The following is a 19343-nucleotide window of genomic DNA, read 5'->3' on the forward strand; positions in this document are numbered from 1 at the left end:
CTAGGTTGTTTGTTCCTCTCTAGATCCCCCTCCATCTCCATCCATCCATCCATCCATCCATCTGCCACCCTCCCTCTCTCACCCCTCTCATTTACTGTGTCTCTCCATCCAAACCCCTCTGTCCAGCACCGCTCCACATGTACAGTCCACAGCTCCTCTTCTGCTGCTGATCCAGAACTCTAACATTCTAACATATGTTTTGAAAATTCCAGTCTTTTTGAGGGCTCTCCTCATATCGGGCCCCTGGAAAGTAAGCTTCAGTGTCCTCGAACCCATTGATATCTCTGTCTATGTCTATGTCTATGTCTATGTCTATGTCTATGTCTATGTCTATGTCTATGTCTATGTCTATGTCTATGTCTCTCTCTCTCTCTCTCTCTCTCTCTCTCTCTCTCTCTCTCTCTCTGTGTGTATCTACATCTGTCATTCATTCGTTTATCCTTTACTCAATCTCTCCATCTCCATTTTTGCCTTTTGTGGGAAAACTCCCTTTGCCACACACACACACACACACACACACACACACACACACACACACACACACACACACACACACACACACACACTCAGACATGCTTTCTAATTACAGCACCTCAGTAGAGTTAGCCATGTCTGAATTCTACAGTGCTTATTACACTTAACCTCAGAGTACAGACACACACTAGGACAACACACTCCTCTGGTCAGATAAACACTGTATTGCATACACTTACTGTGTGTAGTCTGTGTGTATGTGGTGTTGGTGGTGGTCATAGTGTATTTGTGTGTGTGTGTCTGTTTGTGTCTGTTTGTTTGTGTGTGTGTGTGTGTGTGTAGGTGTGTCTCTGCATGTGTGTGTCTCTGTGTGTGTGTGTGTGTGGGAATACTTGACTGATTACCAAACACACTCAAAGACGGACAAATACAGGAAAAGAAAAAGAAGGATGTGTACAGAACCTCTTAGTTATTCAGGTTTGTCCACCAAGCCATTTACTAATTCCATCCTTCAGAAATGAGGAACTAACATTTCTGAATCATGAGTGGGGAATAACACACACACACACACACACACACACACACACACACACACACACACACACAAGCTAAAATAAGAGAGAGATGAATGCATGCCAGAGTTGTATCCAGTCAAAGACTCAGTGCTAAATATACTGCTCAACCAAAGTGCAATTACTTCTCCTCTCCAGCCAATTACACACAGGCTCCCTGCAAGATAACAAACAGCATTGAGTAGTACAGTAGTAAAGAGTTCAAACAGCATTGAGTAGTAGAATAGTAAAGTTCAAACAGCATTGAATAGTACAGTAGTACACAAGAGTTCAGCCCTCGCTGAGAACTGATGATGAGCTGGCCTCAGACCCCAGTTTCACATGTGCTTATTTATGGTGATCATTTACTGTAAGTCATCCATTACAGCGGCCTCTCTCTCTCTGTGTGTGTGTGTGTGTGTGTGTGTGTGTGTGTGTGTGTGTGTGGTATTAAATTGTAGTCATGATGACGGTTATGATAACACTTGACATAATCTATTTTGTCCAGCATTTGATTTGAATATACAACAGCTTATACATATGCAAAGTTAAATATGTGAATATTCAAGTATTTGTGTGTGTTTGTGTGGGAGAATAGGAGCCCATGAGAGAGACATCGAGGGTGAGTCTCTATGTGTATGTATGTGTGTGTGTGTGGGGGGGGGGGGGAGAATAGGAGCCAATGAGAGGGACATCGAGGGTGAGTCTCTATGTGTATGTGTGTGTGTATACCTGCTAATACTCATATAATACAATAAACAAACAAACAAACAACATAAACAAACAAACAGTGCTACAGAGACACATACACATAAATACTGACACACATCTGATGGAATGATGTGTGTGATTTTGCCACACTGTGACCTAATTTTTGCGGCCCCCCTTGGCAAGGATATTACCGATTTAAACTCTTACTCACTCCTACTCTCCTGTTCACACACATGCACACAGAATGGGGACTTGGTGTCCCATTCATTAGCGGCACTTTGCTAAACAGGGTTTCCCCCACTGATTAATCTCTCTCACACTCACACACACACACACACACACATTACAGTGGGAAGTGGAGGGTGGGGAGATGGTCTTCCTGGTTTTGTTGGAGTTTTGGCGACATCACATCATAGACCTGTTACTTTTGGATACCAACCAAAGGGGAGAGGTGGGGTGGGTAGAGAATGAGGGAAAGAAAGATAGAAGAGATAGAGTTCTGTCTGGTGTGTATGTGTGTGTGTTTGTGTGGCTATATATCTTTGTGTCTGGGTTACAAGCAGAGTTATGACGGGAGATTACCGTTTCCATGGTGATAAAGTGCCATACCTAGTAGGCATGTGACGTACCTACATGTACAGACACACTACGGGTTGTTGGTTGCTGTGACTCCCATGAAAAGGGACGTTTCCAGATCACTGGAGCGGTCTCTCTCTACGCGGCGCGCGCACACACACACTGTCAGCAACCCACTCGCATGCACGCACACTGACGCGCTCACACCCTGGGGAAGACTACTGGATCAATAGAATCATGAGCATCACAGAACATACACCAACCAGTCAGCAGGTGACTTATCACTCATTAAATATACATAAAAGGCACGTGTGTGCAGCCACACACATAAACACTCGGTCTCTCTCTCACACACACACACACACAGAGAGAGAGAGAATAGACGTGTAGTGTATTGCCAGATGCTTAAGGGGCTAAATACACAGAGAGGGAGAGAGAAATGTCGGGACAGGTTTAAACAGCCAGAAGCGGAATGTGTCAAGGTGTAGCTGCCTTGCGCTTCAGGCGACGCATTCTTCAGGGTCCTCCAAAACGTTCAACGCGCTCTGTTGACGCAACCGGTAGGCACACACATAGGGCTACTAGCAACTGTAGTTCGGCATTTTCACAGATTAAGATCTCCGGGCTAAACTCACACGAACTTATTGTTGGTCAGTAAGTCAGCCAGTCTCTGTTGTCATAAGCAGACGAGACGTGCCACGTGCACAAATAGCCTACATGCGCATTCAAGAGCAAGGACTGTCTCTGCAGCTGCACGAATAATAATTTCGCCTAAGTTCTCCACCAAAACAGGGCAAGTTAAAGTTGCTGAGCCAAAAATGTCGGGGACTGCAGCCAGGCTTAGCCGAACTGTTTCTCAGAAATTCGCAAACGTAACCAGCAGGCTTTCAAAATAGTCCAAATAAATAGAGAACATTGAACAAATAGGCTAGCCTTCAGCATTTGCAGCTTTAACAGTTATCACACTTAATTGGTGTAAAGTATAGCCTATTCCAGAGAGACGATAACGTCCAAATCATCACTGCACTATATATGGAATGGTATGCATAAAATGAACAACATACAAAACACCTTAGCTGATCAACTTTTTTTCTGTTAATGAACTGTCAATCTCACGTGAAAATAAACCAGCACAACATACTGACAGCATAAACACCAATGGCCAGTCTGCCCATTTCTGACAGAGCAGCTTTGTTGACCGACCGTCTCTCACAGTCAACTGTGATTCCTTTGCAAGCCCCGCAGACTTCAGTGTCGTAAATCTTTTGAAAATTACAAAGCACAGAATCCCCATCTCACCTCTCCGCACAGATGTTTGGGTAGTTTATCGAGTAACTAAAAGACCCCAGGTGAAACACAGTAGCCAACCGTTAGCTGTAGCAAGACCGCTAAAGTATGAACACAAGCGATATTGCTTTATCCGTGTGTTGCCACTGATCAGACGAGCAGTCTAAACGGGGCACTAGGCTACCTAACCTGGGCCTACATTATCACACACAAAACACACGTCAAAAATTGACACTACCGACGGACATCGGGACGAGGGAGACAGGCAGCCGGTGGTGTGTGTCTGTCTGCTTGTGAGAGAGAGAAGCAGCTGGTGGCTGGTGCTGACTGCGCTTACCTTGCTTGTTCTCTATATTGCCCGACATATCTGTGGGTGATCGCGTATCCCCGTTCATAGGCAAAAAAGACAAGAAACCGAGCGGCGTGGTCCGGCTGGTTCCCCCACGTCCTCACTTAGCCCGGCATTTTCCCCGTGTGTCGGTTCGGCGGGGGTAAATGCAAAACGTGCTTGATAGATACGATCCAGCTCACACACAGAGGAGACTACGGCTGGTGGTGGAGTGGCGACGCGGAGAGCAGACCCGTCCCACTCTCCCCGTTCCACACATGCAGTAGCCTACACAACCACACAATCGGCATACCAGTGCCCGTATCACGGCCACACGGTGGGCGACAGCGCCATCCTCCGGTGAAAACCAGAGACGCCGTCGATTAACGGGGCGCTGTGGGCTGCTGAGCGGCAGAGATGGGTAGTAACGCGCTACGTTTACTCCGTTACATGTACTTAAGTTTCCCCCCAAAAAAATCGAGAACATTTACGATTAAAAAACGTATTCTCTATTCGTTAAATCAGGCAACGCACGTCTCGTACTTTAATGTATGTTCAATTATTTGCATTCACACACGCACAGCTTCTAGCCTACAACGTCAACTTCTTTGGCTACATACGTACATGCCATATTAACCTCTGGTTCTTAAGTCAACGGTGCAGCTATATTGAACCAGGGAGATTAACTATGGAGGTCAATCCCAAAACATTAGTCTAAGAGTGAAAATCGGTGGATAAATGGGCTGGATGGGGGTTGCACATCGCTGCACTGAATCCAGACATGGCAAGGAACGTAAAAATCATATTGGCGTCTTGGGATTTAATATTACAAGCCTAGTAACTATGGGGCAAAAAGCTAACGCTAGCCAGCATTTAGGTCCGTGAGTGTGTGGTTTATTCAAAGACTGAATAACACATCGGTCTACCGTCTATTGAAAGACTAGCCTTCATATATCTCTCCTGCTTCGCATGTAACTTTACCATCTGATCTGTCATTCAGCAAAGTATAGCATGACTTGTAGTAGGCCTACTCCTAAACTAAACAAAGACACAGCTCCATTTCGTTTAGTGCAATATTTAATGGACATCCTTTTGCAGTAGCTTAATAGGTTCACATCACTTCAACTATGTTCCATTCATACACAGCAAAAACAGTCCTTCCATTCATCATAAAAGGTAAAAATATGAGAAGGTAACCTAAACCAGATGTCTTAAAGTGATAATACACCGTTAATCAATACATAATCAAACAGCATCAAGCTAGCAACATTTATTTTTAGCTGAATATATATATATATATTTTAAACTGTACACAGTACAGATACTGTACAGAGTAAGCCAAGAATATAAGGATGAGCAAAATATGTTATTTGCCATTTTAACTGGATAAAGAGGAGACGATCTGTGTAGCCTGTAAGGTATAGACCTTTTATTTGCTTTAGTTGTTTGTGTTAACATTTGTGTGAATTGTTTTTGTGTTATTGTTTACATATTAATTATGCTAAGAGATTTACATTTCTACTATAATAATAATGTTTATTTGTATTTGTTTATCTTTTTGGGGGCACAACTGTGTGTGTGTATGTGTGTGTGGATGTGTGTGAGAGAGAGAGAGAGAGAGAGAGAGAGAGAGAGAGAGAGAGCTCAAAAGAGTTTCTTGAGCAAGGAAAGGAGAACACATGATTAAGTTCCTAAACTGTAATTTGCCCTTTCTCCAGACTTCCTCCAGAGTCCAGAGCTCCAGTTCTGCTTCCCTGTTTCCTCCGTCTCTGTTTATCTTAGGAAAGCCCGTCGCAAGCCTGTCTCTCTCACTGCCTGTCTCTCTCTCTGCCTGTCTCTCCTTCACTCTCTCTTTGCCTGTCTCTCGCAAGCCTGTCTCTCCTAAACTCTCTTTGCCTGTCTCTCCTTCACTCTCTTAAGCCTGTCTCTCCTTCACTCTCTCTGCCTGTCTCTCTCTCTGCCTGTCTCTCCTTCACTCTCTCTTTGCCTGTCTCTCTCAAGCCTGTCTCTCCTTCACTCTCTCTGCCTGTCTCTCCTTCACTCTCTCTGCCTGTCTCTCCTTCACTCTCTCAAGCCGGTCTCTCCTTCACTCTCTCTTTGCCTGTCTCTCTCTTTGCCTCTCTTCTACGCTCTCTCAAGCCTGTCTCTCCTTCACTCTCTCAAGCCTGTCTCTCCTAAACTCTCTCAAGCCTGTCTCTCCTTCACTCTCTCTGCCTGTCTCTCCTTCACTCTCTCTGCCTGTCTCTCCTTCACTCTCTCTTTGCCTGTCTCTCTCAAGCCTGTCTCTCCTAAACTCTCTTTGCCTGTCTCTCCTTCACTCTCTCAAGCCGGTCTCTCCTTCACTCTCTCTTTGCCTGTCTCTCTTTGCCTGTCTCTCTCTTTGCCTCTCTTCTACACTCTCTCTGCCTGTCTCTCCTTCACTCTCTCAAGCCTGTCTCTCCTTCACTCTCTCAAGCCTGTCTCTCCTTCACTCTCTCTTTCTGTGGTTGTTGAAGTTTTTTCTCCAAGGGGAGAGTATTTTCTGACTCTAAGGGCAATGACTTTGTCGGGCTCATTTGGGCTCAGCTGTGGAATAATTTCTAATTCTAGCCTCCCTACAGCTGGAATAAGCCATTACACACTTGACAGAGCTCTGTGAAATGTCTTTGGGAAATCAAAATGTATGGAACACACTCCTGACATCTAGTGGTCAATTTTGGTTAGTACAAGGTATTTCAGTATTGATGTCTCACACCCTTATATACCGCACGTGTATAATTACATATAGGCAAATGTACATAAGAATTCTGTTAACAGTTGGTCTCATTATATTAGCCCACTGTGGCTGGCTCTGTGTGTGTGTGTGTGTGTGTGTGTGTGTGTGTGTGTGTGTGTGTGTGTGTGTGTGTGTGTGTGTGTGTGTGTGTGTATGTGTGTGGTGTGTGCGTGTGTGTGTGAGAGTGAGAGAGAGAGAAAGAGAGGGAGAGAGGACTGGGAGATGGGGTGTGAAACAAATATCACAAATATTGCCTTAGTGATGAATAGAAATGTTTCTTATATTGGCAAGTTACAACATACCAATTTAATAAATGCCTTTGTCCAATAGGTGTCAGTGACAAATATTATGATGAAAATATCAATACTCAAAGTTATTATGAAATTTGTAATGTTGGAATGTCTATTATGTGTAATAGAAATAACCGCATGACATGCCTATTTTTCCTGAATAATTAATTGCAATGATTCATTTCCATTGGTAATCGTGGTTTCGTTGGCAAGAGAGAGAGAGAGAGAGAGGGAGGGAGAATGAGAGGGAGTGAACAAGTTTGTCTCTATGTGTCATTTCTTCATGTCCAGACGTGCAGAGGTTGTCTGCCTCACTGTGTAAGCCTCCCTTTCTCTCTAGTCTAGTCTATCAAATGACTTATCTTGCTTGTCCCACTTTGAACTCATCATGCAGAGTAGAACCAGCTGGGATGGCCAATATCAGCGCAGTATTTGAGGGTAAGGGCTGTCCCGCTGTCTCTCATTGGCCTCTTGGATTGTCTGTCATGCCTCAGAAAATGTTCTTGCTGCTGTGCTAACATCCGTACAAAACACATCACCTTCTTGTGGCTTGGCTTTTACCTTACAGCTGTTATGGAAGTAAATCTCTTAAAACAATGGTAGCCTTATACAGAACTGTCTTTCACCCTCCCTTACGTATCAATATATTTACACACAACCTGTCCACACTGTAAAACATTGAACTACGTGTCCAATTATGGTGACCATCCCACAAGGTCCAAATGAGATGTGAAATGAATCACCTTCAAGGCGCAGGTTGCTGTTTTTGGCACAAAACACACCTCTGGACCAATTATGGTTATATAACTCTAGATGAGGTGCTGAAAAGAGAGACTGTCTTATTATAACTGGACATTCTGTGTATCTTTCAGATGCTTCATTGCCTTTGTTGGACTATACATTTCCCAGGGCCTCAAAATGGTAATTACATTAACACATGCAGAGGAATATTAAAGAACTTTGTCGGTTCAATTCTCCCTCAGGACTGCATGTTTATTTCAAAGGTTTTTAAGTCTAGACAGTGAACGTTGTAAATCCTAGTTCACCTTCAAAACGGAATGATGACCTCACCCTTGCCTGTCGTTATGAAATGTGTCCACCAGATGGAGCTGTCCTGCCATGAATGAGAAGCGGTGAGTTGCAATTGGAGAGAAAGGGTGAGATGATATTTCTGACTGAGTGAGTTGCTATTTACAATTATAATATTAATGACATCAGCTATTTTAATAACAGTATAAGTTGTAAATGATGTTCTATTGTGCAGGTTTATAGTTTTCATCGTTATAGTATGCATACTCATTTTCAAAAAAAGCAGTTTGGTGCTGTTTGACCACATTACAAGTAATCTCAAATCTCAATCTTATCTGAAACTTAAACATAGATAAACACACACCACAAATACACATGGCATTACCCACATGTATAGCCAAAGCCTTATGCATACTTATGTACTTGCACTCCCACTTGTATACTTAGATTATTTTATGCACAATCATTATCACTAAGTCAAAAGAATGTTGCCAACATCAAAGATCTCCCCAGTGTCTTAGATCAGATAAACCCATAAGTGTCGCCCAGGTGTTCTCCCAGTTGGTTTGCACTGGACCAACAAAGCCAGTATCTGTACTTCAGCCTAATTCAGATCTAATTCCAGCTTTCTTGCTGCACAGGACATCATTTTCTCCAGTACTTGAAGATCTAATACAAGATTTATTGTGTAGGACTCTCCTTTGATCCTCTCTTCAATAACAATATGTGAATTGATGCAACACTCCTTACACCCACCCCCCCCCCCCCCCCCCCCCCCCCCACACACACACACACACACACACACACACACACACACACACACACACACACACACACACATTTGCGGACACTCACACCATGCACAGACCATTACACACAAATGCACATACACACTTCAGTGCCTGCCTTTCAAGAGAGTGACAGAAATGGTTGGGAGGCCTCCGAAGGCTGATCCAGATATTGATAATATTTCAAACAGGGACGTCCAGTCAAAGGCTCCCCTGTTAGGCTGATAATCTGCTCTGAAGAGGGGCTTTGTGGAGGTCCAGGGGGCCGAGCGCTCCTCCAGACATTCCTCTGCGCCGGGCCGCGCGGCTACCTCTGAGGACAGGTGCGCGGATCAGAGAGAGTCGGGAGGAGTGGGGGGGTGAGATGGTATGAGAGGCGGACTGGTCTCTTCAGGTGGGCCAAGGTCCATCGGCCCTTTGTGCTCGCGGTTTCAGGTGAGCCTGTAATTTGTTCTGCAAGGCACAAAGCTTTGGATGTGAAGGTATGGGGTGAGGCTCAAACCTAACCTCTCGTGAAGGCTCTTTTCTTTTCTTTTTTTTCGTGTGAGCTCTCGTTGCCTTCAACTTGGGTTTCAGCATTGGAGTGTAGTATTGCAGGTGTAGTATGCCAGCCATACTTATTTGTTCAAACACATCATAGGGCAGAACAGCTAAGTTGATCCACTGCATGAATCAGTTCTGAGTTTGATCAGATGGTTTGATTTGGTTTAACTGTGTGTGCAATGAATTCCTGCATGATTCCCTGCAAGGTGTTTCAGCTCCCTAGCCAGAGACCAGAGTGTTAGAGTACGCCCTCCAGACACACAAACCTAAACTCCTTAACTTGTGTTAAACTCCTTAGAACTCATGTGGTGAATGTGTCTAGCTGGAAAATTCCAAAGGGGGAGGTTTATGAATTCCCATTTTAACTTAAAAAAAAAGGCTTGGAAATTAGTAATTAATTCGAGTTTATTTAATAGATTTCTATCCTGGATACACTAAAATGTGTGGGAATTCAATGGGAAGTCATGTGGTAGCTCCACAGACATTCATGCATTGCAGTATGTTTCGACAGATACGTTTGAAATGTTACCCTTTGGTTTATGAAATATGCATGTAGTCTCATATGCTCCCCTAGCTGTCAAGACCAAACTCAATTTATTGTGTGCACTATCTAAAGAAGGAGTTTGACAGGGGGCAGATAATTCCATCAAATGTGCAAGAGCAATAAATCTGATTTAATTATATGGGTAAAACAGCTAGGTTGAGGTAAGGGGTTCAATGAGAGTTATTCTGGAAGAAACAGGGTGTGAAAACGCTCTATGTGAATACAGCTATGCATCTATGTGATTATGCGCTAAAACAACTGTTCATCAGCCTTTAACCTTCACTGCTTTGAGCACAGACTTAAAGTGAACAGGTATTATAAAATAATGCATAAATAAAAAATAAAAACAGAACCTTAGATGACATCAACACAAGTTCGTGAAGGTGACCTGTGTCTTGGGCCGCAACCAGGCCGGGGATATAAAGGAAGTGAGCTAAATAAAGGCTTTCTGGTATCTGCGCAGGGATCTCTCCTCTCACTCAACGTGCGTAAATGTAGCATGCAATCCGTCTCGCGCAAGCCATCCTCTGACAGACACGTTAAATAGACGCGAGCGAGCGGTGACAGGGGACACAAAACGGTTCCGCAGCGCTGGGTTACCGGCGAACAGAACCGGGATGGAGCACAATGGAGGGTGATTACCCCGGCTGGAGCGGCCCAGACTCTAAACCAGCATCGGTGGTGAGAGAGATTCATTGAGGCACATTGTGCCTTGATGCTTCGGCATGGTCCACGTTAAAGCCTAGCGTGCTCAGCCGCAGCTAGCCCTCACGCTATGGTCACCTTTGTCGTGTGGTCCCCTGGATGCTGCCTTCTACAGGAAGTGACTGCCATTGTATAGGTTTATCCCTGTTCATAAGAACGCACGTAAGTAAATCTGATGGGGACACGCAAATCAGTTATGGATCATACAAATACTGTACGTCAGTTTCATACCCTCACACCTCCTCACTTGGTTTGAAAAATTTCAGGATTGTTTTTGGCACGTTTACAACTATTTGAGGTAAATTGGAATACATATAAGAAAATATCCCAATTATGCCTACCTCATTTTAACAGTCATACAATAGATTATGTATCGTCAGTTATTACAAGGCATATTGACTAAACATGTATGACCCTACAGTACATATTTGAAATATAACCGCTTTCAGTCTAGCTCGGAAAAAGATTTTAGAAGCTTTATTAGTTGCCCCTTTCAATATAGCTCCAGCTATTCAGCTATTGTGCTAGATATCATCACATTTCCCTGTGAGATTAAACCCTATTGCTGGAGCAGTATAATGGCTTTGAATGGCTCTAAATCTGGCAGGTCATTTGAGGGCCTGATAAAGGTACTGGTCCTTGGTGCAGAAGAAGGGCGAAAGGCGGGTGTGTGGTTTAGAGAGTGTGGAGGGGAGTATGGGGGGGGGTGCTCTGTGTCCACCTGGTCCTTGGTCATCAATAAGTCTGTCATCTCTGCTAATATTGGAGTCCGTAATGGCCGTGGGCGATTAGGACCACTTCCCTGGCTATTAACCGCATCTCTCATCCTCTCCAGCCTGAGCCAAGGCAGAGAGAACAAAGGTGCGTTTGATGGAGCTCTGGGGCTCGGTGCGGCTGCCCTGCGGCTCCCCCTCCGCCGGGGCTGCAGAGAGAGGCCGCTCCAGAGCACGCGCTCAGCCGAGCCAGAGGCGGGACGGCCAACAAGGTCAAAGTTCATAGCAGGCCAGAATCCATTAGAATCGACGGTGCCCGAGAGCCAGAAAATGTGGGTGTGGGGACATCTCTGTATCCAGTGACTGGAGGTGTTGTGAGATGTTGTGAGGTGTCTTACCTCTGGCCACATCTTCTGTCTATCTTCTCCTAGCTGTAAACCTGCTCTCAGTAGTCTTCATTGTGAACTTTATTGTTGAATATTCACATGGTGAGGGATTAGAGCAGCATCCAGTGCCTGATAGAAATCAGAAGCTGAACTCAGTCAATACTGAGAACTGATAACTATCAAAATATTAATAGTTTTCAGTTTATACTACGCTCTGTGTGAAGACATGAGTTTATGGATCCTTTCGTTTGCCCGTCAAGCTACGACCTTCCTTGTAAGATGGCTGCCAAAACCACCATCACTTGGCAACCTCCAGTTGGACGACTTAAAGCACAGGTATGCCGGATTGGGGATGATCCCAACCAGATTCTGACTTAGAAATGACCCGCACACATCACAGCACCAGGGCCCGGTTTCTCTGCTCTCAGGCCTTAACCTCTAGGATGTCTGAACCCAGTGTCCTTCCAGCGTATATCTGGCAGGACTCTCCTGGGATCGGGGAAGCTGGAGGGAGTTCAGTCGAGGCTGGAACATCTGCAGGGATCTTGGGAGGCTCAGTCTGATCTGCCGGGCTTAGGGTGACCCCCAGGCAGTTCTGGCACTCGGTGTCGGGCCAAAGGGACCCAGCACTGCTGCTGTTGGGAAAGCGTTCGTACTGCTAGGATGTGCTTCACACCCATGTGATTCTCGTCAACCAGATGAGACTGCGGATGGGCGATTGCACACAAGTGTGCGTAAAAGCTTTAAGCAAAATGTTTGTTGTCGATGCGGGAATCTGATTGGTACAGTAGGTAGGTGGTAGAGTGATGTTGACTTTACACATCCTGGAGTTAAGTCACCTAATACTGTCATAACACTGAGAATCCTGTAACAGGGCTTCTTGCTACAAATTATTTTGGAAGGAAAAGGTTTGCATGGCAGGAAAAAAAACACACACACACACACACACACACAGACAAAGTGTTCGTATGCAGCGTACAGTGTGTACCAGGACCATTGAGAATTTGTACCTTTTCAAGCGCAGGTATCTCACGCTGGTGCATCCAGACTCACGGGCTAGTGCCAAATCCGACTTAGGCGAGGAGACAGAATGAGGCTCGGCCAAACAAAAGCAATCATCTTTTGATTAAGGCTGTAAGCATCCCCACCTGCTTCGGTAGACTGTGGGTCTTTCATCTGAATTCCAGCCTCCCCCTGACCTCAGGTCTGTGTCTGTTATTTCCGGACAAAGGACAGCAGGAATCTCAAGACTGTTGCCTCAACCCCCAGCGCAGTCATCACCGAAGACCAGGGGGGTTTAGGTATGGGGTATGGGGACGTGGGGGGGTGGGGGGGTGCACACTGGGATGGGATGGGATGGGATGTATGGCATGAGGGGTGGGGTAGAAGTATCCTCATTAAAGTGAGAGAGCAGTGCCAGAAGACATCAAGGCAGGGGGCATCATGGCAGCAGAGGGGTAAAAGCATTTTTAAGGAACAATATTTGCCCATAAGTAAACATTCGCACACCTACTAGTTACCATTGCATTTGCTAACCTTGAGGAGGTGTGACAGACAACAAAACAAGGAAATCTCTCCAAAACTGGGTCCAGTCTTTGGTTACACGTAGGTGTACAAGTTTACATCAATATTTACTTAGTCTGAGCAATTAAAACGGTAATTCAATTAGCCAGCTGTTTTTGCCAAGGCAGAGGAGGTCAAGGAAACAGCCACTGAGTCATTGGAGGGGTGAACTCTACAAGAACTCTGAGTTTGAGTCACAAGGCGCGGGGCTGGGGAGGCCATTGGCCATGGTGATCTGGGCGGTATTCAAGAGAAATCATAATAATAATAAGAATAAGAATAATAATGTATTTTATTTGTAACGCACTCTTCATTCAAAAGAATCTCAGAGTGCCAAATCATAAAGATGGCATAAATTAGTCACCTACACATTATATATTGGCTGGAGTTAGTATTATTTATGAAGGGCATTGTGAGGATTAGACTCAGGGGATTTGCTTCTCAAACTAAAGTTGTATTGAAAGGAATGTGTTGGGATGTTTAAATCATTGTAACATTTTTCCATCTGTCATCCAAAAAAAATCATTTTTGCTCTATGTCCAACAAAGAGAAAAGACAAGACAAAAAATAAGAAAAACAGAGGCACATGCGCACACAGCCATGCAATCACACACACACACACACACACACAAACATGCGCACACACACACACACACACACACACACACCACACACACACACCACACACACACACACACACACACATCCATACAGCTTGTCTAAATTAATAAGCATTATAAAACTCTCCGTATTTATTTAGCAGTTGAGGCTACAGTGCCCCTCCTTCCTGCAGACATCCATGTTAAATCCGTGTTTGTTTGGACAGATGGCACGCTGTCCTCGGCTCCGGGTGCGCTCTTCTCATTTCAAACGCAACATCCCCCCCCTCTGCCCCCTCCCCCTCCCCTGTGCTGCTCTTGAAAGAGTCCGCTGGCAACATGTACTTAATGCTTTAATAAGAGTTTGGGTTTGACTCTGTGCTGGATCCTCCGGGTCCCAGGCTGGATCGCTCTCTATCTCCCGGTGTATCTAAATCGGGATTTCCGCGCCGACCCGGTCCCGTCTGAGAAGCGTCTTGGTGGGGATTTGGCCAAAGTGGAACCATGTGGGGGTTGATGCGGCGCTACCACGCACCCCGTCTCCCAGCGCCTGTTTTCACAGCCCCCCCCCCCCCCCCCCCCCCCCCCCCCCCTCCTCTCCGAGGCAAAGCTCCCACAGCCGTGGGCCCATGGGCCGCCCCTCGCTACCGCGGCTTTCGGCCCTGCCAAGGTTTTAAGTGAAGTGAGTGTAGGAAGCCAAGGACAGATTGAACCGGTGCGTGGTATTTGAAATTCAGTTGTGTGTGTGACGGCCACGATGATCATCCCTTTGTCAGCTTGTCTGTGTGTTTCTCTTCATATAAACCACTAACGCTTCACACACAACAACTGTTGTTCAGGATGTCCATGTGAAATGTCTCTTATCTAAATCTAATTGCAGTCTTGCAATCTTATCCGTGGCAGACCAGAAATAGGATACGCTATTTGTTAAAGGTGACCTTTTATATCGACTATGTGTTTTAATATCCACATGAGAGGATTGTAGGAACCAGTAAGTCAGCTTAATTACAGTACCTGTGCAGATGCAACCGAAACTCATGCATATATTACAAACTCTCCCTCTCACTCTCTCTCTCACACTCACACACACACAGACACACACATGCACACACACACATACAGTATACACACACACACACACACTCAAACACACCATCACTGTTTATGATCAAACAGAAAATATCCCCATGTGGCACACTTGCCGTAATGGAATTCAGTGACCTTTTTGCCGTTGTCTTAGTGTGTGTGTGTTTGTGTGTGTGTCTTAAAGTGTCTGTGCCTGTGCTGTGTGTCAACAGTTGTTTTTCTGTTGGAGATGAGTCTCCTGTAAATCCCTCCTTTATTGCCGAGCCCTCCTCAGACCCCGTGTCTTTATCAGAGAACTTCTCCCTTGTGCATCTCAGGAGATCAATGTTGCTCCATAGCTAATAACAAACCAATCAATACCCAGAGCAAATTTAATATCTTTGCTTTCTGGTGTTTTTTTTTAACACAGGGCTACCCGGAGATTCAACCTTTCGTTCGATGACGTGAAGAGCGTCTTAAGTGAAAAATTGCTTTGGTACCATTGATGTGACCTTTGCTGAAAGAATTTGGATGGTTTGTTAATTTCATGAGAATTCTTGACGGTTTGGGGGGAAAAAACGTTCTCAATATGTTTTATGGTCTTATCCAGACTGTTAGAGGATTGTAGACAGTCTGTCATACCACTATCACCCGCGTGTCTGCTGAAATAAACTCCATTGATAATCCATTGAGATCACCACTGCGTCCTCAGGTATACATTTGAGCCCAACATCCCAACTCCCATAAAACATATACTACACAGCTTGAGAAGCTAAATGCAGATCATTAAAGTTGGCAAAGCTGATTGCTTCTTTATGACCATAACACATTGGTTTTAGATTTCTGGACTAATATGAGCCTAAAGTATACCTGAGTAGCTAATACATGTAGACGCTTAATGTGTATATTTTTTATAGTAATTATATGATTCTGAGTTGGATTACAACAGCATATACAAAGATTCCAGTAAAACCGAGCAGTTATTGATTCCCTGGTGTTGTTATTATTCCCATGTTTGATGTAGGACTCAACACCCCTCCTCTTTCCCGGAATCCCTGTTGGGCCAACGTGACCCCGCAGCGCTGGGAACATGCCTTACCTCTGATCTCAAGATGACTCCAAACATCTCTAATATCTTCTCTCTCCTCCAGACAACTCGGCAGACTACACAAAAATGTTTCCGTTGGGGGGTGGAGGGTGGTTGAGAGTTGCGGGGGGGGCAGTGCATTTTTGGAGACGCCCCCGGCAACCTGCGTCCAGTGTGCACGTGGGAGCGAGACAGTCTGCAGGTCCAGAGGTGACGGTGCACCAGACGTTCCCAGAACTCCACTTCAAGATGGGGTGGAGGGTGGGGTTATATCAGGGCATCATGATGGCTCCAAACCTGCCCCCCATCAGCCCCCCACCCCCCGCTACAGCAGCATCCACTGAGCGCCCCCCAGGAACACCGCCACCTTTCCCCAAGGCCCTGCGTTCCAGGGCTGGACGCTGGAATGTGGGATCGGGAATGAGGGGCTGGAGGGCGGTGTGGTGGCTGGTGGTTGGGAAGTCAGAGTGAGCCCGACAAGGCCCACAACCGGGACGGGAATGTCTCCCCTCGGCTCGTCTGACTCCCTCGCTTTGTCTGGGGCAGAGGGGCACCCAGGGTGCGGGAGCTGTGTTCATGATCCCCTAAATCAACCCTCCTGATGGGGGGGCTGTTCAGGCGACACGGGTCACGGGAGAGACTAAGGGAAAGGGCAAGCGCTCAAACTGTTCATCCCCCCCACCCCCCTGCGCTCCTCTGCCCTCCCTCACTCCCTCCCTCCGCTGGAAGGAATGTGTAGGGGAAAAGAATGATGGCTATTTCATAGAGGTGTTTGTATATCGCCGTGCCTCACGTTTGCTGAGGGAGATTAGTTCTCTGTGTGTCGGGAGGGGGGTGAGGCGCTCCCTGCTAAATCAAGAGCTGGGGACGTTTGCGAGGAAAGCTTGGAAACTCTAAACCAAATTGTTCAAAGATACATGCAAGGGTCACCGCTATTGTCACTTTGAGTCATTTCAAGAAGTGGGCACTCCATCACTGAAAAGTGCATGGCTATCTTCAAATCTCAGTTTACACGTCGTAGACACAAGTAAAAAGATTACCTGTGGTGTATGTGCATGCGTTCTAGAGGTACTGATAAATTACACTCTTAGCGCTTAGGTTCTCCACACTAGTGCTTTATCTGTGTGTTTACAAATGATCACTGACAGGGGCTACAGATCACAGACGAAAGTAATTGAAGAGCAGAATATTTGTTTGGTGAGGCTGTTTTAGTCTGAGCTAGAAGGCTTTCCTAAGCATGGCAGAGAATTATGATTACACAAAATCAATGTCGGCATCAGGATATCAGCTTCAGGGTGTCAATAAACTCTCATATCACATACCACTCCTGTGTTAGTATTTGTATTATACCTTTAAACCTCTTGGTCGTAGGGGGATGAATTTAACATCCTGTCTAGTTTCTCAGGTTTTAAGTCCCGCTCAGTAGCTTGCTGTCACTGGCTGTCTCAGCAGTTGAGTCGTGTCTTGTTTGATTTTGTGTAATGGTGGGTGGTGGTGCCTATGTACCTGCTGTAGTCACCCTGTCAGTGAGAATGCTGAAAGGCCACCTTGTTGACAATCCGATCGGTCGGACTGATAAGGAGTAAGTGATGCTGACATACCATCAAGATTACAGCTGATTTCCGTGGTGATATGGAGCTTTAGCGACAGAACTGAGAAATATCTCTTCTCCCGTGTCCTCGGGAACTGCGCGGATTTCATCTCCTTTGATCGTTAACGGGTAGACTCACGAGAGGGGTAGCCGCTTGAGCTAACGTTAATCCTCCTCCCGTCGATCGAGATTAATGACCTACCAATGACGCGTGTCCATAATAAAGCCAGTGGAATTTATGATGCCTTCCTTTACACATCAAAGTGTATCAGTGCGAGGAGAATTTACTGCTTAACCATCAAGACTGCCATTTCAGCAACTGCGCAGTCTTTTTTCGTTTTGAAGAGATGGTGAATCTAAAACATAATTTTAATTTTAAATATTTTAAAATACCTTTCATTAAGTATGATTTTACATGAATAGGCCAACCAAATTTAGATTTTGGTGTGCCGAAAGGGTTACATGCAGTTCCAAAGGACACAGTCTAGTCTACTGTTTTCAGTTCCATTCGGAGACAGGTTGTGTGACTGGATCCTAGATGGCGCTCTTGAATAGGAAGAGAGGGAAATTTAGAGATTTTCCATCGGTCGGTATAGGCAACATAAGAGACAACAGTTTAATCAGTATTTTCTGATACCGAGCGACACGACGTGCCCCTATGAAGATATGAAGACATTCCACTTATTTTAGTAAATTGTATTTATAGTCATGAAAATTCAACGAACAGGCACCCTAGAGTGATGTAGATATCATTTATATCTCCATTAAAAATAACTGTGCAATGAACAATGGACACATATTAAGCAATCTAATGTTTTCATTGCATTTTAAAATAACAATTTTGACCGAATTGACATTTGTAGCACCCTGTGCAGAAATTAAAGTCCCGCGTCCTAGTAAATGTGGTTTGGCCCTATAGCCGAATTTACCAGTTTGATGGAAGTTGTTCATTTTGCATAGGATTACAAAGAGAGCAACATGGTGCTGCAATTTCAAAAGATTAATTTCGTAATGTTAGGCTTATGTCTTATTTGTTTGTCTGTTTTTAATTACATATTATTTTGAGAGAGCGTGTAACCTGTTAAAGGTGGTGAATTAACTTAATTTGGATAAATAAGGTAAATAGGTAAATATTTAAATTATTGAAATAAAGGAAAACTGTGTCCTGGGACGTGTAGGCCTAATATATTGTTTCTTTCTCACAAAACTACGAAATTACAGACCGAATGTTAGCGCTAGGTGAAAAACGTTTTTGGAGGCATACAAAAATTAAACATTGTCTACAACTGCCCATCGATCAGAAAAATAATTAAATTAAGTTTCAAACTTATTTTATATGGGCTGATGTTGATTATTTATACGTTATTCACGATGGCAGCATAATATGAAATAATTAAAAAAGGTCTTATTGGTTACCCATCAAATACTAAAATGTTGACTTTTTTTATGTAGACTTGCACTGAATTTTCAAATATTTAGCAGTTAAAATAATACATGTTTTAGCTAAATGTGCATTATGGTGCAAATTAATAACATTTCGGGTCTTACCCACTGACAAAAATGGCATTTAATTGTCTCCCTGCAGTTATGAACAAGCATCGTGCACCATCATTCTTAAAACTAATCACATTAACTTACCTAATTAAAGTAAACAAGCAACACATTGATAATGCATTCTGAACAACTTGTCCTCAGGAGTCCAGCCTCAGGAATAAATGAGCTGCTGGCAATGTCTAAGGGAAAGTAAACAAACATAAC

At 44.6% G+C, this 19343-nt stretch overlaps 1 protein-coding gene across 1 annotated transcript in view; it reads right to left on the bottom strand.

Moving 5' to 3' along the window:
• The window catches only part of rapgef1b (Rap guanine nucleotide exchange factor (GEF) 1b), a 26505-nt gene extending 22248 nt beyond the window's left edge, over positions 1 to 4257 (bottom strand). The window contains exon 1 of the mRNA XM_042709361.1: positions 3937 to 4257. Within this exon, the coding sequence (XP_042565295.1) occupies positions 3937 to 3994 (58 nt within the window). The 5' untranslated portion in view covers positions 3995 to 4257. The remainder of the gene's footprint in view (positions 1 to 3936) is intronic.
• Positions 4258 to 19343: the final 15086 nt, after the last annotated feature.

The sequence above is a fragment of the Clupea harengus genome, chromosome 12 (genome assembly GCF_900700415.2).
Source record: "Clupea harengus chromosome 12, Ch_v2.0.2, whole genome shotgun sequence".
NCBI lineage: Eukaryota > Metazoa > Chordata > Actinopteri > Clupeiformes > Clupeidae > Clupea > Clupea harengus.